Below are 26,947 nucleotides of genomic sequence, written 5' to 3'. Positions count from 1 at the left end.
AATTGCCACAGACCTGAAAAAATCATAGAAATTTCAAATGTTAGTGAAAACCTGGCAGTCAAGGAAAGATATAAAAAAACATGAAATTTTCAACTTTATTCACAACTCCCTTAAATGCTCTCAACTGTATTCTTTTTTCCGATATCCATTTATTTTTTGTTCACCTGAATTTGTGACTTTTAAGTTTGTGTTGTTTCTAATAATATAAGTTACCTTTCCTGCAAGCCCTGCTTCTAACTTTAAAGTTTAAGATTGCATATTGCTCATGGAAAATTCTCCACTGTCGTCTGGAAAACATGGAGAAGTCAGGGAATTTCAAAATTTATCTTCTGTGACAACCCTGAAATCGTTGAGCAAGAAGTAGTGTTTGATTAGATTTTTGCTGAGAAAATATCGACTCAAGATCGCTCTCGAAAAACTTGAATAATAGATAGAAAAAAACCTTCGGATGTATACAATCGATCAAATCTCACACCTGGAAAGAGAAAAAAAATTCGCATTGCGCAATATATATACAGTCGTGAATAAAAAAAGTTGTCTTTTTTTTTTTTTTTTTTGATAAATTTTGAAACACATCCTGTGTCTGATGGGAAAATTTGTTTTTTTAGTTTATCAGAAAATACAGTTTCCTATTGGATACGAGATGCATTATAACTAAAAAAAAAGAGTGACAACCCACCTGCCCACGAGTGTATAGTCAGCATAATAAAAGTTACAATACTTTTTTTTCAATGAATTTCGTGACGCACTTCGTATCCAATAGGAAAATATATTTCTTGAGAATTATTATTAAGGGGATTCTGAAGTCGTACCGTTTAACCGCAAATTTGTTAGTGTTATACTTATTATTGCTTGGCTGCACAGAATAAAAAATCCTTTTGCACGATTACAATACACACGTACGTTAACCTAGGGAAGGATGGTTGACTTTATTCTAAAACTAAAAATAGTTAACAAATTATGAAACTTTTTCTAATAAAGTCTTTCGAATAAAGTCAACCGTCCTCGCCTACATTAACGTGTATACTGTCATTTTGCGAAAGGATTTTTAATTCTGTGCAGCCGGTAACGAATATATAGCACTACCAAATTTGCGGTAAAACAGGGCGACCTTAATTATTATTATTACTATTATTTAATTTACTAAAAAACGAATTCTCCCATTGGATACCGAAAGCATTGCGAGACTCGTCGAAAAAGCGTTGCAGTTCTTACTACGTTGGCTGTACGGAAGAAGCGGGTTCCGTATTTCGCGATACATCGCGTATACGGATACACTCCCACCCTCGGTCCTGCGCAATGAAGTGAGTCACTGTCGAAGATCGCCGTGATGGGGCGGGCGCGTCGCGTTGCGTCGCCATAGTCGCGTCAGTAGTCGTCAGGCCGTTTTTCCGGTCGGTTTAACGTGCGTCCAGCGGGTCGTGGTGGTCGCGCGCGTACCCGGAGTCATCATTAAGATACCATCGTTCAACGGTGATCACGGTCCGCTTCATCCTGACGACACTGATCGGCGAAAACGTCGCGGACTCGGCCAGTGAACCGCGCGTTGCCCAACGTCGCGCAACTCGAACGCACCGGCTACCCTCGGGAAGACGCTGTCCGGGTCGGGAACCTCGCACAGTGCGGCAGCTTCCGGGAACGCTTTTCTTCGGCGAGTTTCGGGTGATTTCCTCATCGATCCCGTCGGCCAGCGTCGTTGGCGAAACCTTCGTTTCGTCTCGTCGCCGTGCTCTTGCGCCTGATTTCGTGTGATTAAAGCTCCGAGCGTTAGATCGGCGGGACGCTGCGCGCGAATAATGCCGGCAAAAGCTGCTCGCTCGTGATTCCTATGAGTTGTGATCCTGTGGTGGCAGGTGAAGAGGCGCAGGTCGCCAGGTAGGTGATATCCTTCTCTGAATCTATGAGTTTTGTTTTACACCGTCGACCCTCGATCGGTTTAACGATGGCTCTCGCGAATCTTCCGAGGGGGCGGAGGGGAGGACATCTTGCGCTTGAATTTAATCTTCATGGTTGTTAAATTGGCGCGAGACTTCGCGCTCTCAATGCACTCCGAGCTTCAGACGATCGTCCTCCTCTTGCTTCTGTCCCAGATAGACAAATGTGCTGAACATTTAGTATAGTATGCAAACATTTAATGTATGCTTTGTGATGCCATTGCAATAGCACACATGTTTAAAGTATTCATTTATTACGTCATAATTTCACAATCACCACAAAATAAACAGCAATTTCCACGGCATCGGACGACTTCTTTACATACTGAGAAAATTCTTGTTGCATCTTCACGTATTTATACTACATGGAAACAATTAGTCTTATATAAATCAATATTTTCGTATATAAACAAAAATATTATAATCTTCTTAGAAGAATCTTTTTAGTCTCTATTTGATTGAATTTGTATTGATACGGGTATTATACTGCAAATCCAAGCGTGGTTTCTTAGCTGACGTCTTTTATTCTTTTCATGCTGTTTTAAATCGCGTCACTTGACACGGTTGGACGTGTTGGACGTGTTAACTTATAATTCAACACGATTAAACGTTTTAAGTGACGTAACCTAAAACGGCAAGAAACGTGTAAAAAGAACTCGAGTCATTTTTAAACATTTATACGTGTAAAAATAACACACTTATATTTGTAATGTATTTGCACTCAATTCAAGACTAAAAATCTTCTAAAAATATAACATTCTTGCTTACATACAAGAATATTTATCATTTAAAAATATTTCTTCTGTGTAATTGTGATGCAAACAATATACTAAACATGTCTATCTGGGATGTTTATTTACCGTGGGTGAGAGATTTAACTCGGTGTACGTCACTTTTTCGGGTGTATCGTTTATATATACCTCTGTTACGCGCGAGGAGGAATGATTTCAAGTATATGAATGAAGAGACTAACGTACACATGAGTCATCTCTGTCGCCTACTATCTCTCAAAAGAAAGAGAAGGACACTCGCGCTCTCTTCTCCCTCGGAAAACGCGACCGAAATAACAGAAAAGTTGTTGCGAAGACATTTTTTTTCTTTCCACGCCATTTCCCGCCTTCGAGCTTGTTTACTATCCGCGTAAATCCGAATTTCGGCCCGGGAATGTGTACGTCTGTGTTATCTGAAGTTACAAAGAAAAAAAACGTGCACATACGTTGTGTCTTCGCGAGATACAGAGTGACTTTTGAAGTCACGCACGTATCGATCGCACGTCTTCCGCGTTGGTGTGCGTCCGCACTTGTAAAAATAGTTGCACGAATTTTCCATGCGCTTACGACCGTCGGGTGTGTGTCTGAGAAAACTGAGAACTCTTGGCGAGACGCGTTTGAGTGTTTGTAAATATACGGAGAGACCGGAGTAAGTGTGAGTAAATTAAAAACTGCTTACTACGTACCTTGTACTCACCTTGAACGACCTATTCGCGACCGAATTCCGTTCGTAAGAAAACGCTCGAAAAGGTAGAATCGCATTCGAAGGTGTATGCAGGATGAGGCAATCGCTATTACCACTTTAAATATCTTCGGAATAAGAAAGTGGGAGAAAAATTTACTTAAAAAAAATATTCATCGAGATGCCAATAATCAGCACTTCGAATACCTTCTATAAATGTAAGTTTTTTCTCATCTATTCTTTATCTAATCGTTAATAAAATATTTTTATTTTCCGAAGATGTGATAAAAGATGGTTCAAAAGTGATAATAGTTATTATCTCATCCCGTGTATGTGCGAAACTTTAAATATTCTGCGTGACATATGTATAACGCAAAATATAACGGATCATATTTTCGTCTTGTATTCTGCCGCGAATTATAGATCGTCCAAGGTGGACCGTATACTTCGTAGTTATATCACAATTGTGCTTTAACATCAGCTTTTATATTAAGTTGTGCACTTATCAATGTCGTCAACGTAGCATGCGGTTGGCCTTCTTTTCCCATCGTGCGTTTAACGATAAACATGCTCGTTATCGCAGACGTGACATCTCTTTAATGACACGCGATTTTCGCGTTAAGCGCGTACGAAATATCTAAGACCGGGAATAGATAGAAAAATTTAAGCAGTAAGTTAGATTTAATCAGTAAGGAAATTAAACAACTACAGTCGATTATTAAATCGTTAGAAAAATTCGACCGTGATTGATCAATTTCCTTATTATTTAGATTTTTCCACGCGCTCCAGTCTAATCGCTGTAAGGCCTAGTTTTTCATTTTCTGATTAACTTGTGGTTTAGTCTTAACCTGATGTAAAATTTACGTTTTTCTGTTAACGATTAATTATTAACCCTTTGCACTCGAGGGCTCCGGAGCGGAGCCATTTAAAATTTGTCTTCAAACTCGAGGGCTCCGCTATGGAGACAATGCAAATAACTTTCAGTTCATAACATAAGGACAAAGACAAATCGTAAAAACTATTGTGTATAGGATATTCCGCTCTTGCTATATGCATTGTCTTCATAGCGGAGCCCTCGAGTTTGAAGACAAATTTTAAATGGCTCCGCTCCGGAGCCCTCGAGTGCAAAGGGTTAAACTTTAAAACCCGATTTTTCATTTTCTAGTTAATTTGCAGTTTAGATTTAAACTGATGATTATTCAAAAATTGTGTTTTTCTAGTCATGGTTAATCATTAAATTGGTTTAGCAATGGTAAGTTGAAAAATTTCATGATTAACCATAAATAAAAAAACATAATGTTTGCGTTATCACCGGGTTAAGCCTTGAACACAGTTTAACCAGATAATAAGGAAGCGGGCCTAAAAATTACCACTACAAAACTATCAGTTTAATGTTTAAGTATAAATAGAAAAACACAATTTTTGTATTATCATCAGTTTAAGTTTAAGTCACAAGTTAACCAGAAAATGTAAAACTGACGCTATGTGTTTTTAATGTTCATACACGGTTCTTTCGATCTGTCGTCATTCATATTACGCATGTCCACCTGTTTGGTCGTAACCCTGCGGTCGATAATTCCAACATCGCCTAATCTCTCATTTTTAACCAAGCCTGATCCAATACGAGCTGATCTCATCGTCGCTATTAATACGATCACTGCCGTGTCCACTACTCGGAATCGTGTCTTTTTCTTGCGACTTTTACCGGGAAAAGACGCAAAGGCGAATGAGATCGGAATTGAAGTCGTCGATCCGCGGGCCAACCGTAGGCGGACGTTGTTGTCCCGTTGTTTCGCCTAACGACAAGCGATCATTCTTCGCTAATTGAGTAGGTGTTTATTGTGTGCGTGTCATCATGTGCGAATGCAATCCGGACCGCTTCTCCGCACTTCAATGCACTCGTTCCTCTTTAATGGCGCATATTACATAACTCGCGCGTAAGCAATATAACGTAATGGAAAAAGGATAACTTCCGAAGGAGAAACACGCGCGCGATGATGTTATCACCTTCGGCTCTGGGTATTCCGGAGCGCATTCAAGCGTATTCGCGGATTTTTCTACTCGTGCGAGATAAACGCAGGCAAGGACGAAGCTCAATAAATAACTTGATTTCCTGTGTATTTTTCGTGAAACTAAATCGGCGCTGAGAGAGATCTGACTTTATAATGAAATTCAAATCTATTTAGAAAAGTCCAGGTAAATCAACTGAAGAACTCTTATCTCCTGTCATGTGGGATAAATTTCAAGTAGACGTTGCGACAAATGTGTATTCGTTTTTATTCAAACGGGTGAAAATTCGTGAACAATATTCAGTGTTGCTTCTCGTGCGAATTCACTTCTCACTGAAATGAAACAGGTCAATCGGAGATAAAAAGATTGTCCCATTTTCTAGACATAGTGATATCAGAAATTTCGAATTTGGAGTATCATTTCGGAATATTCGTACATTATGACTGCTGATTATTCCGGGACAACCAACCAACAAGGTTGCTCCAAAACAGCAATCATGATTGAAAAATGATGCACCTAACTTGAAAGAGTTTTGCTTAAATGTTTCCCATTTTCTCCTAACTCGGTTTTGTACTCAATTTTAGTATCAGATTAAAGTACTCGCCAACCTGATTACAAATATTTAGACTTAAAATGTAACTATTTACCGTTCCAGAGAAAATGGGTTCCAAAAGTTCTAATTCCGACAGGTGAAATAATCCCCATCTGTCAGGATTGAAATCTTTTTTCTGGAGTGGCAAATCACTACACTATCTATCTTAAGACATATATATTTGTAACCAGTTTGGTGATTATTTTAATCTGATATCCAAATTGGTTACAAAATCGAGTAGGAAGAAAATGGGGAACGTTGCCTATGGATGTTTGGCCGCACTCTTTCCGACATTACTATGTCTAAGAAATGGGAGAACATTTCTTCGATTGGACAACGGCTGTGTTAACCGAGAACGTTTCGTCACTTAAGTAACGAGAAATTATGGAAATTTGCCGAGCCCAGCGCCGAAGGACGTTAAAACTCGTGCTTTCCGAAGGCTCAACGGAACACCGGAAATACCGTCGTCGCCATCCGGCTTTCGTCAGTCGGGAGGGCATTGGTGTGGAGCATTTATTATATTCGTTAGCTTCCGGGAAACGTTGCTTTTTCATCGAGCCCGATCCACGACGCTTCTTTTCCGTCGAACATCAGCCGACACATCAACCCGCTCGCACGTACCATTAATTACCATTGGTATCTTTATCTTCAGTTTTCAGCGCCGGCCGACCCGATTAACTCTCTCGGCTTGACTTAAAAAGTCTTCCGAAAGATTCGCAAAAAAAAAAAGAGAAAAAAAGCGAAAGACCGGGTGCCGTGGGCGGACTAAAACTCCTCTCCTATCTTTCGCTCTGGGTGGTTTCTTCTTTCTGTAACGCACTCACACACACGTGCCACTCGCCGTGTGCGTGCGTGCCGCTGTTACCGTCGCACTTACATCTGCGGGAGGTCGTCCCCGAAGGAGCCTTCGACTTTTACGGCACGCAAGGGGTCTGATGCATAGTCGGCCCCGACGAATCGGGACTTAGCCGTGCGAAAGTCGAGAGCTGCATCGATGCCGAAATCGACAACTAAGTGGAGATTCTGGAGGTCTCTATTTTTCAACATCTTTATTCCTATGTAGCAGAGAGAAAAGAAACGAAAAGAGAAAATGATCGCCGAACACGTCCTCCCGTATCGCGAGGATCGTACATGAGGGTTGGAGTTGCGTCAACGATGATTAATCCTGATCACAATTAACTCTTTCGTTTTTATTCGTGCCTCTTTAAGTCGGAAAGATGTATCTCAACATGAGTCAATTTTACATGAGAGAAGACTTCGAATATAATGCATTAATTTTCTTTTCTAAATGAAAAGAATGCGTCTCAATGAAGAATCTTCTCCAAACGCTAGTGAATTAAATCACATCCCGAGACGGAAAGATCCGAGCAATTTTTAAAGACATCTTCGACATCGTGATATAATCAAACGTCAAGACACGCCTTTTGCCTTGGCATAATAATATGTTCAGAACCGGCCGATGTTGATTTAAATACCTCTTCTATTTATATCGTTTCTACGGTAATGATTAACTGATACACACCTGTCTTATCAATAATAAATTCGAAGCTGAATGCAATCCGACGAAAGCCAAGAAATCGATACTTCGTTAATCGAGAGACCGTCGATGCAACTCCGTTCCCTGATCAGCTTGACGAGCCAACGACGTATCGACCGTGTCGACTCGTGCGTCTCTCGCGATAACCGTGCGCTTCTTTTCCCGATTACGAGCGATAAGGGCGCTGGCCTAACACTGCTAATCGCGCTATCGTCGAAATTACTAGCTCCACTAACACCCCCGCGATAATAATAAGAGATATAATAATCGCGCGGAAAAAAGATCTCTGTTTTAACCAAGAACCAGATGGAAATTCGTTGACAAGGTACGATATCTCTGTTGCCGTGATTGAAAACTTTCGTCTGAACATTCAAGATATGTTTCATGTTTCATTAAGACTTGGTAGAAAAAAAGCTGCTATACTAGCTTGTATTAGTTCTTTTCTCCTCTTTTTCTGCCAACTAGTTCAGCCAAAAGGATCTACATCTTTGGTGACTAGACTGATTAGAAACCGTCTACAAGAGTTTTTCTGTTTCTAAGCTGAATTTTCCGTCTGGTTCCCAAACAATGGAAAATTCTGTTATACTAACGGAATTATTTTTCCCATATGCAGAATGCGAATATCGCGTCGTTACGAATACGAGGCACACGTACACTGAGAAAGAAGGATTTAAGAATTTATAAAATATAAGGTTTATTTCACAGAAATAAATGTTTATTTAAATATGGCGAAAAAAATTTTCTTTCTAGCAAGTAAACCGATTAATAAGAAAATTTAGATATATTTCACAAAAATATTATTATATAATTTATTCCGTTATCGCAGTCAAAATTTTTTTCTAATCAATAAGTATCGAAGAAAAAAATGTCACAAGAGGCATTTACTTCGCAAAATTCCAATTTCTTTTTCTCATTGTAAAGAGCGGGAATGTTTGCGAATCGTCAATTCGTTAAGTTTGCAATTTGACGGCATCGAGATCTCCTCACCGCCGTCTCACAATCGCGTGATCTAAATCCGTGGCGCGCCCGTTGTCATTTTTCCACCGAAGGCTACTCGCGAGTCGCGTTGTTTATCTTTGACGAATATTTCTGCATGCGCTGCATACGTTATCCTTGAGCGTCCAGAGCTGCATCGATCGCCGCAGTTACGAGTTCGCGGCGCCTCGTTGCTCTGTTAGCCGTTTATATATATATATATATATTCATTTTTTTTTCTCACTGCACAATTCGCGGTTTCGCAATCGGCGAAGTGCGGGCTTCTCGCTCGTAAACGAACCAAGGCTCCTATTCTTGAAGTGATTGTGCACACGTGTCATTGCGCAGCTATTTAATGATAAGATTATACCTGCGCAATGACACGTATACGCAACCTTTTCGAGAATAGGGGCCCGTAACAACACAGAATATTTTATATCGGCCGTTTGCGTCAATCGATAGCAAATCTCTGACGCACTCGTTTCACACGATTTGAATGCCTTGTGCGAGCTATTTCAGCGGGCATCTCGCGAAACGGTCGCTTTGTAACTCCTCTGACTCGGTCGTTTCTTTCCTCTTTATAATTATCTTTGTATCTACTGATAACCGGTCATCCACTGATGACACTGCAAATTCAAGTGTTATTTTTACACGCATGAACGTCTAAATATGATACGTTTGATGCTCTTTTTGTATGTTTCTTGCCGTTTTAGATTACGTTATTTAAAACGATTAATTAACAAATGTTAAATTATAAGTTAACATGACCAGTCGTGTTAAATTAAAAACGTGATTTAAGACGGCAAGAAGTGTGTAAGAAAAGCCTTGGCTAAAATAACACACTTGGATTTGCAGTACACGTTGGTAGTTAGATTTGTGACGTTGATGGTTAGACTGTATTTAGATGGTTTCACTAACAATTTCGAGCTTTCACCGAATTATTTCTTTAACACGTTGAATGTCGTGACGGTCACCGGTGACGGACAGTGTGACATCATCGTGTCTCATCATCGCTACGTATAAAGTATAATTAATTACATTTTTTTAAATGTAATTAATTACATTGGACAAATTTGGAAAATCAGTTGTGTCCCTAATAGAGAACCAATGAAACGAGGTAAAACGTACGAATTACATTTATCTCTTACATTATGTGTAAATATAATTCATAACATAAAAAAAAAATTATGAAAAATCAACTATATGGCGGGTAGAGAGCTACGCAATAAAAAAATGCGCAAGCAAACGGTTCACTGAGATTTTTACGTTACTTTAACAAAGTGAATATGCTGAATAGTAATATGTTAATTTAACATATATTTGTGTACTTTTCAATATATTTCCACGTTAAGGTAACACACAAATTTCAATGGACCGTTATTTATACAAAATATTTTTGCTGTGTAATGAAACGAGACGAAAGATAAGAGTTGCGTTTATCCAGCGCATTTTTGGCAATTCAGTTAAGCCCCTGTACTATCAACGGAAATGAACGCGGCAATCAACGTGTTAATGCTCGTCACTAAGCCAACGTGTCACGTCTTAGCATTTCCGCTACCCTACATATGAATGAAACGGGGATAGCTTCGTGACACCTGTAGGTGTCACACGTTCGCTCAATCCCTGCGTCACGAGCAGCGGCACGAGTATCGTACGTCTTGTACATACGACCGGCCGATCTCGATCGACAATTAGCGAATTCGTGCGTTTCTCGCCGCACCGCCCCGCCGGTGACGAGCGACGCGCCGTATAAAGCTGTCCGTAAACTGTGTGGGTAGCGCGGATCGTGCGCGTGCGTGTGTTTGTATGTGTGTGCGTGCGTGCGCGAAATAACATGAATCCTGCACATTCCTCGAGGAAGGTTATGCAAACGATTTCATTGAAACGACGGTGAGACTCGCCGCGACACAGCTAGCGAATCGCGCGGATATTTAGCGTTAGCTTCCACGGCTCGCCCGAGTTTACGATCCCGTTACTCCGAAATCTTTTTCGTTTCAAGTCGTCTTCGTTGACGTCGTCCACTTCACTTCACTTTTATCGTCGTTCAGTAATTTTTAAATCTCGATACGAATGCAGAGTGTCTACTATCTGAAAAAGCCTGCAAAACCTGGGATACTTTAGAGCATTTGTCCATGCCTGGAAAAATCAGGGAATTCTCAGGGAATTCTCAGGAAATTCTCAGGGAATGTTTTTTCGAGTAGACATCCTGGAGCGATTTTTCTTTCGAACGCATAATTCGCGCGCATCTGTAAGCATCCGGAGTGTTTCCTTCATCGTGAATTTTGCACCGTGGTAAATTTATGCGAATAAGGTCCCGTCGTGAATTACAGATCGTCCAAAGTGGAGCACGAATCGAGCGAATCGACGTGTATGTATGTGCCGCGATACGATATTCCACGGCGCGTTATCGGTCTTAGGTCTTCGTTATCGCTGTGTAATCTGGAACATCGTATTTCTTCGTGCCGTTTTACGCATCGCGTACGCGTATCGCCGCAGACGACGTCCTCCGAGTCCCTCTTTCTCTCTCTCTCTCTCTCTCTGTCTCACGCGCGCACGTCTTGAATTTAAAATGTCGAATACCCCCGGCTTTCCAGGAAGTCGAAGAGGGCCGTTCTCGAGGAGAACGAGCAGAAGGAGAGCAAACGTAAGCGCTCGGAACCAGTGGTGGTGACACAGTTCATCGTGCAGGACGACCGAGTCACGGAGCAGGAACCGAGGCGAAAGACGATGGAGCATCCATTGAGCAACAAGGGCGTTGAGAGCCGCCTACCGAAGGTCACGCAGATCATCGAGGATTATGAAATCAGCAGTCATGTGCTGGGCCTCGGTATCAACGGCAAGGTCGTGCAGTGCTACGACAAACAAAAGAGACAGAAGTACGCCCTTAAGGTAGCTCTTCGCTTTAAATTCGTAGAATTAATCACACTCCCGTTTGCGTTGGAGCTCGGGAAGAAGGATGTACTCTAAATCTCCTCTTTGAAGTCCCTTTCGAGATTTATAATTATTGTTTGAGTAATTATTTAGTATATCGTTAAGTTATAAGAATATAAATTGATCATTCGAATTTTCATATTCCGACCAGACTGCCAGAGTTGCGCGAGTACCTTATTTTGTTATTTTCTATTATCATTTATTTTTTGTTTATGTTACGTTCTTATGTTTATATCGTAACAAATACAAATTCTTTTCCCGGGCTCCAACGACTTCTACATTACATTATAACGCTAATGAGAATCGAGCTAATACAAGAAAAGATTCATACGGTTGCAGAACCAAAGTACGTTCTTTAGGTGGAAGTTCATAAGATATGTTTACATTCAAAATTTTAGCTGCTATAGACAACAGAAGGAGCCATTAAAGACTTGTGCGTACGCATTAGCAATGGTTAATTTCAAATTGTTAATTGTTAGTTTTTAATTCTTACCATTGTTTAACCTTGCTTTGCACTCTTTAAATATGGTTATATCAATATTCATCCTGGAGTTCCAAAATCCTAGACATCCAAAATTGGAGTATTGTTCTAAATCGGGTCTAATTGAGGAAGATTGCGATGAAACAACATTCATCAAATGTGCTCACTGTGAGGGCTACTTTTGTTTGAATCATTCAATAATTAAAAATCTTTATGTTCCTGTCTCGAAAAACATTTTTATAATGTTCATCCATAAGTAACAGACTGGCATGATTCCCATACATTTCCCCATTAAGCGTATTTTGGCATATAACTTTTTTATTTATAGTCCAAAGCAGCTAAAATTTTGGCACTAGCCGATACTCATTGAGTAACGATGTATCACACACCGTGTTTCGGATCTTTCCTTTGCTAGAACGTTAGTAAAATCGGCTGAAAAAAAAACATCGCGGGGCTCGAATCATATAGTACTATCAGTATCGGGTTTGAATGTGTCGCAAACGTTATTTTCTACGGGAGCAAGTTGCTCTAGACGACCGGCCGAGCGATCGATCGAAGAGAGAGAAGCTGTTTCCAAGCGGTCGTGAGACGTTAATTTAGATAAGACTACCCGCGTAGCCTCGGTCATTTCTCCCAGGAAGTAATCCTTACTCAGAACGGCAGTCATTAGAGATAAGTTTCGCGATTCTCGCGCGAGATCTGCGGAGATCGCTGTTTTTATCGGCGAGTTGTAGAGTGAAGCTTATAGACTGATGGACTCGTCGCCTTTTTTCGCCGACAATGCTAAGTCCTCGGCCTATTCGCGAGGCGTGAGAACGAGCGTACCGGGCGTGTGTTTGCCGTTAATCCGTCGAGTTAACACCTCTCCTCGCGGGAACGCCGCGTCTCGTCGCGTCGCTTATCGATGCCCCGCTCGAAGAAGTGCGATCATCGACTAGCGATGTCCACGCGGACGAGTTCAGACTCGCGAGTCATCCTCTATTTATACCCGGTGATTTCCCATTCGACGATTCCGCCTCTACTCCTCTACGCCCTCGAAGGTGGCCTGGCTCTTATTTCGTTCTCGGTCGAGACCCCACAAGGGATTCGGCAGCTTCGTCGTCGCCACTGCGTGTTCCCTCGAGGAAGTCAGAGTAGCCGATTCACGGCTACAGTCCCTTCGTGACGACGAAACGCCCAGAGAAGAAAGAATTCTCCCGCACGGATAAAAAAGTTCGGAATTTTTAGTTACAAGAATCGAATTTGGATCATAAGAACTAGAAATTCTGTTTACTTCAACCAAAAATGTGTTTGTCGCTTCACTGTCTGGTAAATTCGATCAAACTTTTTCCGTGCGATAAAATTAAATTATTTAATTTTGACGACGATATTCGCGCATCGGGCCGTCACGGAGAGCGAGAATCGCGCGATGCAGACTTATTTATTGTTCCGCGATGTGCTATGCATCTCGCAGTCGGGAATCTCGCGATGTAGATAAAATTGCTAGTCATCGGTCTTACGATAGGGATTATTTCGGTCGCGCGGTTAACGGACGTGGGAACCGCGGAGCGTGATAGTCACGTTGATGGCTGCAGTTACCTGCCGAAATGGCTCGCTCGAGGGATACCGTCTCGTTGATGTGTTCTCGCTCCAAAAATAATCGGCTGTCGACTCGTGCTATGTTGCATTTCTGCATTATTATCTGGACGTTATAATGACACAGACCATTTTTCTGATAACGGAATAGTCGGAATATTCGGAATGACCGAGTGTCACATACGCGTAAACTCGTAGGAAAACGTTTCTTCGGATTTAATAGAATTTCTTTAGTTGATACAAAAATTTGTCTTTTGGAATGGAGCAAACAAACGAATGTTTGAGCGGTTGATTCAACAGACAGGATTGTTTAGTTATTGTTTCTCAAACAATAAGTATCTTTATGTCAAATGACATATTTCTTTTGTATCTTCATCCCAACATTACAATGGTTGTCACAGGTAATGAACTAGTTGAAAGAAGTAACACTATGTTAGAAAAATATTAAAGAACCTCTTTGTTTCAGTTGAGCAATATTCAATATACGATGAAGTAGACTATTTTTTTTTAACGAAATATTATTTCCTCTAAATAATATTATTTTGTTTTCTATCAAACTACACGATTTATTCTAGTGACACAACATTTTTATTCAAACAAAATGATATTCGATATTAAATTACATTGTTTATATTATACAAACCCAAGTCGACCAAACACGTATACTAAATCCAAAGAACTCTTTTTCTCTGTGTACGTGTATTTTGAGAAACGAATAGAGGAGATCGATATACGGAGAAAAGAAATCTCAGTTTGTATATGGTGAAAATGCGTTTAATTGGATCTACTCGACAACCACACGCGTTTTGGTTGAAGGAAACAAATTTTTTAATTCTCATGAATCAAATTTGATTCTTGTAGCCAGAAATTTTGTTTCCTTCAACCAAAACACGTTTAGCTATTCATTGTCAGACAGGTCCAGCCAAACTCACTTTTCAGTGAACGGAAGCCAGACTAGAACTCAATGACGAGAAGTGATGTATCTGTTGTCGCGTCCAAAAACATTGATTTGAGCATTTCAACTGCATTCAAACTCGGTGGAGGTAATAGAGAGTAATTATCTGAGTAGAAACCTCCCACAGGAATCTTTCTATTCCTGCAATCAACTTTTTGTCTGGCTCTCAAGTAACGGAAAATTTAGTTGCATCGACAGAGTTGTTTCTTCTGCACGGCAGTAAATATCTATCCAGACGAACTTGCACAGTCTCATAATGCAGGAGGAAATTGACCAATTATAATATCTGATATAGAAGACATCCTTTTTCTTTGCACGGATCAACTGGTCGATTTCCTGCATATGCCATAATACGATAATGCAAGTTTGTCTGGATAAATTTTAAAGGCTGCTCGCGAAAGTCGCATTTCTCCTTGCAAAGCCGTGAGATTACGCGACCAAACTGCGAGGCCGGCCGCAGAAATAATTTCACGACGAGGAGCGCTGATCGCTGATGCAGATATATCGAATGCCGATGACCGATTACGCGAGTCATGTGACGCGCGCACGATGAGGCCTCCGTCGCTTGATATCGATCTTCTCGTTCGCCTTTTTATACAAGGATAAATACATTTATAGGCGCGTCCACGTCTCCAATTTATCAACGTTTAAGTTGCAATATGCATCAGTCTGCTCGTGCGTCATTAAAAACTCGCGTCGTAAGATTATCCTCACACGGAAAAGAGCCTCAGTTTGCGCACCTGAATAAGGACCAGAGGAAAATTCGGTGACGAGAAATAATGTCTCTGCTACTAAAAACGTCTGAACTTCGTCTGAAATTTGTCTAAACATTCGGCTGCTTTAGAATTCAATTGGGGTAACTGAGAACAATTGACTTAGTAGAAACCTCCTAATGTGAATGTTTGATTCAACAAGATTGTTTGATTTCTCAAATAATAAATATTTTTACGTCAAACAACATATTTTTTTGTATTTTCATTCCAACACTAGAATGGTTGGTCAGAAACAATAAATTATATTGTAAGAAGTAATATTACGTTAGAAAAATATCAAAGAACATATTTTTTGTTCTGGTGGAATAATATTTAATATATAACGAAATAAACTTTTTTTACCGAAAACGAAATATTATTTTCTCTAAGTAATATTGTTTTTTTTCTATCAAACAACATAATTTACTTTAATGAAACATTTTCATTCAAGCAAAATGATATTAAATTATTTTGTTTATATTAGACAAACCCGAGTCAGACAAACACGTGTATTAAATACAAAGGAATTTTTCTCCGTGTACGCGGGAATCTTTCTGTTCCTACAATCGAATTTTCCGTCCGGCTCATCCCAGACAAAGAAAGATTCGGTTACATTAACGGAATTGTTTTGCCCCCGTGCACATAGCGAAATCTCTCAGCATCTCTCCGCTCGGTCACTCCTCGGGAGAAGCTTCGGGAAAGAGTCTATTTTTTAATCGTTAACCGCGCAAGTTTTCTTTTCATGAGAAAATCGCTCGATTCAGCGCTATTTATACGTACGCGAAGCGTATCGCCGGTGCAAAACTGCGTCTCGAACGGCCCACGAGACGCAGTCGTAAAACGTGTTCCTACCGCGAAAAGATATCGCGCCGCGGCTGCTTCTCGGACTCGTTGCAAAAATAATCGAGGTGCCTCGTTCGTTACCGAAAGGGATAACCGTGTATATCGTCAATGAGGAGGAGAAAGAAGAAGAGTAAGTAAGAGGAGGAGGAAGAGGAGGAGGAGGAGGCTGATGATGATGATCGTGTCGCTCTCGATTTTATGACGGTGCATATGGCCCGTGGTTTTGAGTAACGTTCGTCTCGCGTAAACAACATTTCGTTTGCAACGTTCGCGAAAAATGTGTGCCGGGAATTCCTCGAGAGAATTTTTCACCGGCGACGTCGCGCAACCTCTCTCTCTCTCTCTCTCGTACACTAAAAATATCGTCCATTTGCTCGTCAGTGGATTGTTATTTCGCCACACATGCAATATAACGCAGCCGATAACGGCTGCGATACGCGGAAAGTCACGTGCGTGTTCAACGGCTATCGATATCGATCGCGTTTCCCTCGTGTTCACTACGGCCGCACGTGTCAACCGCGTTTCCGCCGTCTCGTCAGCGCTCAGGCTCGCGCGATTATCGGAATACTTTCGTCGCGCAGCTTTCGCGCCTCGTAAGCCTGGCTTCTCCTTGTCAGCTTCTTTTTCGCGCGGCAGCGAAGAGAGAGATGCGCTTTCAGCGTATGCATAAGTGCGTGCGCTGCGATTAAAGCGCACGCTGCACCGATGAGCCACATCAAAAATGCCGTCACCGCGATACTCGTGCGTGTGTATATTTCACGATGATCTCATTTTCTTCGGAACGAAAATGGTCAATGACTTCGACGGCAAGCAGCGTCGGGCCTTGCCTTGCCGAGAGAGCCGAAGTGATCGCGCGATCACTGATGTCCGTTGCAAATACACAATAGAGAATAAGATTTCTTTGGATTTACTGTATGTTTGTACTTATGTTTGTTCGACTTTGGTTTGTTTGATATAACAATATAATTTAATATCAAATGTCATTGTGTTTAAATGAACATGTTGTTTCACTAGATTAACCCGGGAACCTTTTTTTTTTTTTTTTTTTTTTTTCACGTAAACGATCACAAACGATTTGATATGCTTATTTAGTTACGTATTTTTTTGGTTTCTCCTCATATTTTTGTTTAAAATAGCGAATAAATCTATATCTATAAAGTCCCTAAGCAATAATAAATCATAGAGCAATCGATAATATGCTATATTTTGTGATAGCGACTTTTGATTGGAGTCTAAATGACCCCAGGTGAATATTCCCGGGTTGAATCATTTTCTTTCATAGAAAAAATAGTATTATTTAAAGGAAATATTTTATTTTCAATAAAAAAATTATTTCGTTATCCCTGGTTGAGACAGTACTTAAGTATTTTTTGTAACATTCTAGAGAATCAATTAAGATGTAATAATTAATTAATTTATAGGGATGTTTAGAAAAGGTTTTTTTAAAAACGCTAAAAATTGGAATATAGAGTCGGCTTGACGTGAGAAGGAGATTCCTCGCGTACGTCAAAGGTCTGACGAAATGTCAGCGCATGCGTCATCACACTATTAAACATATTTATCCTCCTAAATTAAAAAAATTATATTCGCACTCAACAATCGTGCTTGACTCTATTATAATTTCTAACATTTCTTTATTTCGTTATATGTTAAATATTATTCCACTGAAACAAAAGATTCTTTAATATTTTTCTAACATAATGTTACTTCTTTCAAGTAATTTATTGCTTGTGACAACCATTATAATATTTGGATGAAAATACGAAGGAAATATGTTAGTTGATGTAAAAATATTTATTGTTTAAGAGATCAAACAATCCTGTTTATTGAATCAAACATTCACTTGTTTGCTCGATTACAAAAGACAAATTTGTTTCAATAAAATAAATTTGTAATATTTATAATATTAAATCCAAATCTTTTTCTCTGTATAAAAAGAGAAAGAGAGAGTCAATCAATATCAATAGTCGCGTGTTGTATCGTCGTAATGAATATTGACAAGTCAATCGTGCGATAACGGCATCGTCATATGTTTCTTTTTATTTTTTAATCCGCGGCAAAACAAAGAATTCTTCGCGGCTCGGCCGTCTGGCGGTCGAACAGCGGCGACGAATCGATCGTGTCTACTGGCGACGGCGTTCGATAATTAGATAGGAATAATCGGAATCGTATGACGTGAGACCGTCGAAACGTCGGGCGGAGGGAACACTCGTTTCGCACGCGACTCGGAACTAAAGTCCGATCGATGTCTTTTACGACCGGGACTCGGAGGCTCGCGAGTAAAATTAATGTCTCTCCTTTTCATGAAAAGAAAAGGAATCGTGTGCTTGTCAGAGATCTCGAGGTAACGTTGACGTAAATAATCAGAAACTTCGCTATCTCATGAATCATCTCACACGGAAGAAATACATCATGCATCACTTTAATAATTTTAATAACTCGAATATTAGTTGCAATAATATCGCTATTGAAACAAGCAGGTTATGCTTGCTTCGATCGTGCCATCGTTGAATATTTCTGCTGATAACAACAGCACTTTTCTCTATGTGTAACCGGGATTTAATTTGATGATAGGAAGTTGATGAATGATGACCAGCGCAATTCTGAGGTGCCGTCCGGGGGAAACCCATTCAAAGATTCAAAGTTCGAGATTACGCGTCACTATTTCGTCATGTAATCGATGACTGACGTGCGGTTGACTTCTTGTGTATTAAAAAAGAGAAGAAGCAGCTGAAGTTCATCTCTTCGACGACTTCAACGTCAGTCGATGTCGATTTTATTGGCGACGTTGCCGGTGTATTCCGCAGTACCGCGATTATTGCAGCGATCGATGCACAGGTTGCATAACTTCGATTACGGTACAATGCAACCATTTAACCCTTCCGAGATAGATGATGGCGCGTCTCTCACAGAATGTCTAGCATTTTATCGTAAACATATCAAATTGCCACATATCCGAGAGTAGGTATTTAAAAACCGAATCTATATTATACAGGGTGAAGTAATAATTACTATCATCTTGAATATCGTCGAAAAGTAAAAATATTTTTATTAACGTCTGGTTGGAGAGAAATGAAAAAAAATTTACATTTATAGAAGGTGCTCGAAGTGATAACCAGTTGATATATTAATACAATTTTTGTAAAATAAATTTTTCTGCATATTCTCATATGTCAAAGATAGTCGAGGTGTAATGACTATTACTTCATTTTGTATATGTGATATAGACACATATTAGATACGTACAAAATATAGAAAAAGTATCTCTATAATGAGACTTAGATACAGTGTAGGAATAAGGAATAAAGAATTAAATATAGGGAATTAGGAATAAGCTATAATTTAAAACACAATGAAGAGAATGAAGAATAAGATATAAGAACGTTTTAAAACGAAATCATCACTTTTGCTACATTTTCTTGGTAATTATCGATTCATTTAAACTGACTGTCATTTGTATATTGATGATTATTAAACACTTGGAAGGTTAACTATCAACCAGCTACTAATGGCCGTTTTTATCATCATGATTTAAATCTAATTGACGATTCATTCGACGGAATTATCCAATCGCATTGATCGATTGGCCATGCAATTGGTTAATTCCGTTGAGTTAATTGTCGATTAGACTTAAATCATGATGGTAGAAACAGACATAAGCCTTATAATCATATAAGTTATAAAGAACAGAATTTCGACAGTGTTTCTAATCCTAGATCGGTATTCATAGTCGGATCTTATATTTAAGACCGTCTTAAGTTCATTTTCAGATGTTTCATAGCCAATGAAATGAGCCGTACAACATCTGAAGATAAACTTAAGACGGTCTTAAATATAAGATCTGACTATGAATACCGAACCTAATTCCCTATTTCTTTATTGTAGATTGAATTATTTGGTTGTCCATTTGTCGTCAAAATTTAATCCTTTATTTCTAATATCTAATTCTTTGTTCTTTCCTTGCGTCCATACACGGAAAAAAAATTAGTTTTAAATCAAGAATAGATATTCTCATATATAAGCAAGAATATCATAATCTTCTTAGCAGACTTTTAATCTCGATTTGATAGAAGTTATATTGATGCAAGTATTATTTGAATTCAAGACTAAAAATCTTCTAGAAAAATTATAATATTTTTGTTTATACGTGAGAATACCAATTTTTGATTTAAGACTAATTTTTTTCCGTGCATGTCAAAATTTAGTTAAGATCCTTTATTCCTAATTCTCTATATCTAACTTTTTGTTCTGTATACCTTTCATTGTGTCAGCCTTATATATCGAAGATACAGAGAGAGACATAATATCTGTCTCATAATATCAACCCCCTGTCTCTAACGTGACGCAAGCTCACCGTCCTATCCAACGTCATCGACAATTTAAAGAGCGGTAAATCAAATTGTCCGGACTTCGACTTCGTTCGCAGAAGCGTCCGAAATCGTTTTCTTGCTCTCTCCTCGAAGGCACGCGCAGCGGTGCCGAGAAGAGACGTGAGGGAATTAGCTAAACTTCACTCAACTTTAAGTGATGATATTTCCGAGAAGGGCCCTCCTGAAGCGATACAACGGCGGGCGGCTGGCACTTCGGCGTTTCTGCGACACGTGTACGGCGAAGCTCGGTGACGTTACTGCACGCACACGATGTGACCTCCTGGTCGCGGCTTTAACGCTCGCCCATTAAAAATCCAATATTTATCGACATCACGGCGCGTCGAGGTAGAGCCGGTACGACACAGTTTCTCGCCGCCGCCGCCGTTGATTGATTGCAGACTGTCAGCCGGCCAACATTTTCCGCCTGTCATTCGTCACGCGCCGTTTTGCATACGCCCGCGTAGCTTGGACGCTGCGCGCTCCCCGCCGCGCTCACGGCTCCGTGGGAATCCTCGGCGCTTCCCACAACAACGAGCCGCTATATCTTATCAGCGAAAATACATTACGGCTTTACTGTTGTTTTCTGAATTGTGGCTAGCATTACGCGAACTCTTTTCCGAGGAACGCGCGCGGTTAAAAAATAGCGCGCCCGCAGAAACTAAAAATACCGTTGCTCAATATTGAGATTAGCGTTCGCTTTTCGCGACACAATGAGTGCTTGCCGTTTAGTGACACAAGCCGACATCAACGTCATCCTGCCGGTGTGTGTTGCTCGTTGAGCGCGGCACAAAGACGGTATTGTGCTTGAGTCGATTCGTGTCGCTGAGTAAACGGAAAACGTCGAATAAATCGCCGGGGAAAACGATTCGACGGGAAACGTCCGAGTTCGCTTCAGCGATCGTTATTGCTTATTATCAGTATCTGTTATCGTTAACTTTTTATGTATCGTTATCCTTACGTCGGCAAATGACAATGATCAACTGAACGTGTATCGAAGTGGCGAACACGACGCGTTTCTACACACAGAAAAATATATACTGCATTCAAGTAAATGTTACTTATTTCAAGTATTTCGTAAGTTTATATATCCGATCAAGAATGTTGAATTGAAATGAACTTTGCTCATTCAAATTGGTCGAATTTAATTTTTTTCAATCAAGTTTATCATGTTTTTGAAAAAAGAATAAATTCTTCTTTGGAACATGTGATAATAGATTATTCTAAAATTGTGATGAATACGCACACTCTAATATTATTTGTACTGCGAAGAAAAGCAATTACTTGTTTTTTTTCTTTTTCATTTTTCTTCTCTAAATAATGGTAATCTTGAACGAAGAATATTTTTTCTTGATAATAACATTAAAATATACTCACATCACAAATATTAAAAAAGTTCATTATCATTTATTTAAAAGAAGAATATATTTATTTTCAAGAATATTATAAACTTTTTTGGAGAAAAGTTAAATTCGTTTAATTCGAATAAGTAAACCGAAGTTTTAAATTTAATATTTTAATATAATATTCTTAATTGAAGTACTAAACTTATCAGGATTGAGAATATATTTTAAATAAAAATTTGATGCTTATGATGAACTTGTGATATATTTGCGGATATATAAACTTATGGAATACGTGAAACAAGTACACATCCATAAGTATATCATAAGTTCATTACATGAGCACATCAATTGTCTTCAAAATATATTCTGAATCCTGAATAAATTTAGTACATTTTAATGCTATATCAAGAAAATATTTATTCAGGACAACCGATATTTAAAAGAACAGAAATAAACTGAGCAATTGCTTTTTCTTCGCGGCACAAGTAATAATGTTCTCTATAGATTTGAAGACTATTGTCAATAAAATATTCTTTGTTGAAGATAAGTCTTACTCAAAAGAAGGATGGAATAAGCTGAGTGATTGTTTTTCTCAGCGATAGAATTTGATATTTTTCTCTGTGTACGTCGCCGTCCAATCAATTCCGCCGCGGGGACGCGCGGTACACAGTTCGACAAAACGAGGAGGACGATCGATCGCGACATGCTCGTTTTTCCACGGCGGGGCGTGACTCGCGCGCGTTGCATCAGATTACGTTGGCCGGGCTTTTATAGCCGAGCGCGTGAAATTCTCTCGTCGCCGGCGAAAAGAGCATAATCTGATCTGTCGCCAGGAACTATCGGAGCGACAATTCCGGGCGCGCGCTCCGGTCCCATCCGTCTATCTCGCGCGCGTGCGGACGAGACACGGCCGTGTCACGCAAGTCGAGAGCTGCTAATCTCATTATCATAGGCTCCACACATCTGTCCTCCTGGTACTCGCACACGCCTCGCGAACGCGTGATCGGTTTGGTATTTTCACCGGGAAACACGCACGCCCACGTAAGTCGTATTGAAATATTGGCGGAAGAAGCTTGGCTTGCGAATAGCCGCCGTTCACTGGATCGTGGAAAATTCATTTACTCATTGAAGCTACTCGTTCGTTATAAGTCGCAAAGGCTGTTATTAACTCGAAGAAGGCGGCTCGTTCGACTCGGAGTAACTTTCCATGATTCCCATCGCCTCGATGATTTTCGACGTGAACTTTGGCTCTTTGTCGGACCTTTAATTTTTTAACACGATAGCAGCTAAAAGGTGACAAAATAGGTACATTTTTAATTCTAATAATATAATTTACATCTATTTTGTGCCTGATGATGTTTTAAATCTCCGTCTTCGTTACTTTAATATCAAAATATTGTTGTTCAAAATAGCAATAAAATTAATTTATCAGTAGAATTCCCGAATCGAAATTTTGATGCTGTTCTGACGCTTTTAAGGATAGTTTGTTGTACTTACTTAGACGGCCTATAGACAAATAAAAATCTATTTTTACGATACTGACACTTATCAACTTCCTTTAATTCTACAAATAGAATTTTAATGTTACCTTTAACAATCTATTTTGTGACATTAAAATAACGAAAACAGTTTAAGACACTATCAGAGTCATATAGTAGGAATAAAATATATTATTAGGATTAAAATTGAATCTATCTTAGCTTCTAGTGTGTTTTAGAATCAAAGATTTAATAGAGCTAAAATTTCAACTCAGGTTGAAGTTGTAAGAGAGAAGTTAATAAATGCCAGTCCAGTAGCATCAAAATTTCGACTTGGAACTTTGCAAAGCTGTCTATTTTTAGGGACAAATGATGATGGGAATATTTTTGTACTTGTTTGTTTTTTAATTAATATCATACTTTTCGGCTCATGAACGAATAAACGCCAATGAGTCAACGTGTGCCCGAGGTTTTTCCGCTCCGGACGAGAGTCAGAGTCGATAGCCTTTTGATCCGGATTAGGTACAGATCCTGGGGAACCGGTTTCGGATTTCTTTTCGCTATCTCGCAGGTATCCCGACATTCTCCGCTTCGAATACTTTTAGATCATCCCACGGAGCAAGAATTACGGGAGATGCGCGCGCGCCCGCAAGACTCTCTTCCATTCGCTTGCCGCTAATTTCGCTTTAATCCTCTCTTACGTCACGGTAAATGTATCAACTTGAAATCAGAAATACCGTACTCTTTCGAGAACCGAGTCTCAACATTCAGCGCGTACGTCATCGTTTCCGTTTTAACTTTGCGCATTGCGCACCTGGCTTTTCGATTCATCATTCAAATATTATGTTAGAAACTTATTGAAAAACTTATTTTTGCTCCAGTGGAACAATATTTAATATATAATGAAAAAACATTTTTCCACTGAAAACCAAATATTAATTTTCCTTTAAATAATACCGTTTTTTCTATCAAACAACATTTTCAATCATACAAAATTATATTAAATGATTTGATATTAAACTATGTTTATATTAAACAAACCCCAACAAACAAACGCTAAATTCAAAGAAAACTTTTTTCTCTGTGTGTAAATACGTCCTTAGAGGGCTTGCTATTATCTATCTATTTATTACTTTTAAGTAATGGTTATCTTGAACAAAGAATATTTTCATGATATAGTATTAAAAGATAATAAACTTGTTAGGATCTTTTTATCTGTTTTATATATATTTTATATATTTTATATATATATATTTATATATTTTTTAATATTTTTAAATATATTTTTTATATATTTATATATTTTTCAAATCAAGATTTCTTATTAAAAATGGATCAGACCGTCGTCAGAAACCATGTATTTTCGATCAGTTTTATTACATTTGATGTCGATCTAAAGAAAAAAAATGGAGTGACATGTGGGCATGCTTTTCAAATCTAATGATGCAAATAGGTTAAGCTCATTCTAATCTCTCTCTCTCTCTCTCTCTCGATCTATCTTATAATCGCCGTGAACGCTTCGACTCCAAGTAGCAGGAAGCTGCGTAGTCGCGCAAGCGGAAAGCGAGAGATTGCGACAAAACAGCGTGTTTACACGTCGGCGTAATTAGCACGGACCGCATGAGAGAATGTTCGCCGTATCCGGCAACAACGCGCGTAAATCGAGCGTGTATTATAAACGTCAGATTTGCGAAATCGCAATATAATGCTAATGAATCAGCTTTGTCGCTCGCTTGGGAGACACACAGTCTCTCCGGCGGACGATCGCGGTAACGTAAGCACCGGCTATTTCGGGTTCCCACTGTCGCTTTACAATGGACATCTGCGTAATCTGTGCAATTGTCCGCGCGAGGATCGCGCCTGAAAAGGGCGCAATTACGCTAGCGTGTCCAGAAGAGAAGGCGGCTTACGCGCGCACGTATCACGCTACGTCACACGATCGCTGAGAAATTTTGAATGGCAACCAACCGGAGACAGATTCTTCGTCGTATAATTGACCAATCAGCATTGTACTGTCTGCGACGCGCGCGCGCGTGTGTCGTTCACCTCCCCGGCAGAAAATAAAAGTCTATGCGTTCTCGCCGGTGATCTTCCGGCGCGCTCGAGCGAGCAGGAAGCGCCGAAACCGAGCGCTTAATCCTCGCGATTCCCGATGGCAGTTTTTGCCCCGATCGATTCCCGAGAGCGGTCGCGGCTCGGCCAAAGCCGATAACTGAGTGAGGATGAAAGCGGCTTTCGGATGCTTCCGGAATGCGGATTGAGTAACGAGACCTTTCAGCAGCGCCTTCATCGTCGGTACACTACCGGGAGGGAGCTCTCTCTCTCTCTCTCTTTTCGGCGCTCTTTTTTGCGTCTCTCCGTTCGCAATCTACTTCGCGATACCGTTAATCGCGTGTTTATCGAGTTACGTAATCGTCGAGTTTTTTTTTATCAACTATCGCATTGCTTACGTAAGTCGGTGTACTGCTTGCACATGCTCTCTGTTTGTTACGATTCGACGGCACAGCGGGAGGATATAATAAAGGAGATATTTTATCTAGGAATCCCCCGAGCCGATGACGTCGCCCGTCTCACATAGTTTCGAGGTGTATGAGTCAAGTCTTACCTGCGAACTGCGATGATATGCACGATATACTGCGCGGCGCGAAACGTCGAACGAGGCGATCCCGCGTGTACCGAACTAAATGATCCGCCGGGCGATTCCGTCGCATCATCAACTGGAATCTTCGCGAGACGTCCCGAAAATATTAATAACGTGTGTTCTGGAAATTGAAAATGTTATTTCGCTTTTAGCGACACAGTAAAATTAATCTTTCGCTAGATTATCACATTGCACTTAGCTGTTAAATTCCAAAAGAAATATCTTTTTAAAGACGCTCGCAAATTCATTTTCTTAGCTTAATGAAGAAATGTTTCACCGAGTTCAGCTTTTGTTATATTCTTTTAAGAGACGTACGCATTTGTTTTTGCAATTTAACGAGGAATTTTTATCGAGTTCGATTTTAGCCGAATTAAATTTTTAATGTTAAATCATACTTTTTTTAAACAGATGTACGCACATTTATTTTCGTAGGTTAATAAGGAATTTTGTCAAATTAAATTTTCCTAGAAGGCGTACGCATATTTGTTTTCGTGACTTAATGAGAAATTTTTAATCGACGTTTTCATGTTGCAGGTCCTACGTGATTCCGTTAAGGCGCGGAGAGAAGTCGAGCTTCACTGGAAGGCGTCAGATTGCAAGCACATAGTCCAAGTGAAAGATGTGTACGAGAACACCTACGGAGGCTGCAAGTGTCTGCTGGTAGTCATGGAATGGTACATAAAGCGCAACGATACCGGGCATTTCAATGTTACTACTGCTGTAACGAAGTGTGATCCCTTAAATTCACGTTCGATCGATCTTTCAGCATGGAAGGCGGCGAGCTGTTCCAGAGGATACAAGACAGACAAGACGGTGCTTTCACCGAAAGAGGTGCGGTTGTGCTCTCGAAACTCATAAGATCTCGCCGTTTTGCCGAAATAACACAATTCATCCAATGAAACGGTGTGTTCCTTGCAGAAGCCGCAGAAGTGATGTACGAGATTTGTGCGGCGGTGAAGTACATACACGACATGAACATTGCTCACAGGGACCTGAAGCCCGAGAATCTTTTATATTCGAGACCCGGTGAGTTACACAAGCTTTTGCAATATCGTCTCATGCGTCTGCCGATGCAGCT

General features: G+C 39.9%; 1 protein-coding gene across 3 annotated transcripts in view; it reads left to right on the top strand.

Annotated features, from left to right (window-relative positions):
- The first annotated feature begins 1,368 nt into the window (after positions 1-1,368).
- The window catches only part of LOC106742764 (MAP kinase-activated protein kinase 2), a 32,273-nt gene continuing 6,694 nt past the window's right edge, over positions 1,369-26,947 (top strand). Inside the window, exons 1-6 of one of the 3 annotated variants that reach the window (XM_014616009.1) lie at positions 1,369-1,875; positions 6,641-7,017; positions 11,095-11,389; positions 26,404-26,543; positions 26,636-26,700; positions 26,788-26,895. In XM_014616009.1, the coding sequence (XP_014471495.1) occupies positions 6,983-7,017; positions 11,095-11,389; positions 26,404-26,543; positions 26,636-26,700; positions 26,788-26,895 (643 nt within the window). In that variant the 5' untranslated portion in view covers positions 1,369-1,875; positions 6,641-6,982. Of the gene's footprint in view, positions 1,876-6,640; positions 7,018-11,094; positions 11,390-18,902; positions 18,999-25,768; positions 25,984-26,403; positions 26,544-26,635; positions 26,701-26,787; positions 26,896-26,947 lie in introns of those variants that run through there. The other 2 variants (XM_014616008.1, XM_014616010.1) reach the window with 2 other exon arrangements.

This window comes from Dinoponera quadriceps, unplaced genomic scaffold (assembly GCF_001313825.1).
Source record: "Dinoponera quadriceps isolate SergipeBrazil2010 unplaced genomic scaffold, ASM131382v1 scaffold589, whole genome shotgun sequence".
NCBI lineage: Eukaryota > Metazoa > Arthropoda > Insecta > Hymenoptera > Formicidae > Dinoponera > Dinoponera quadriceps.
This window is presented reverse-complemented; position numbering and strand designations above follow the sequence as displayed.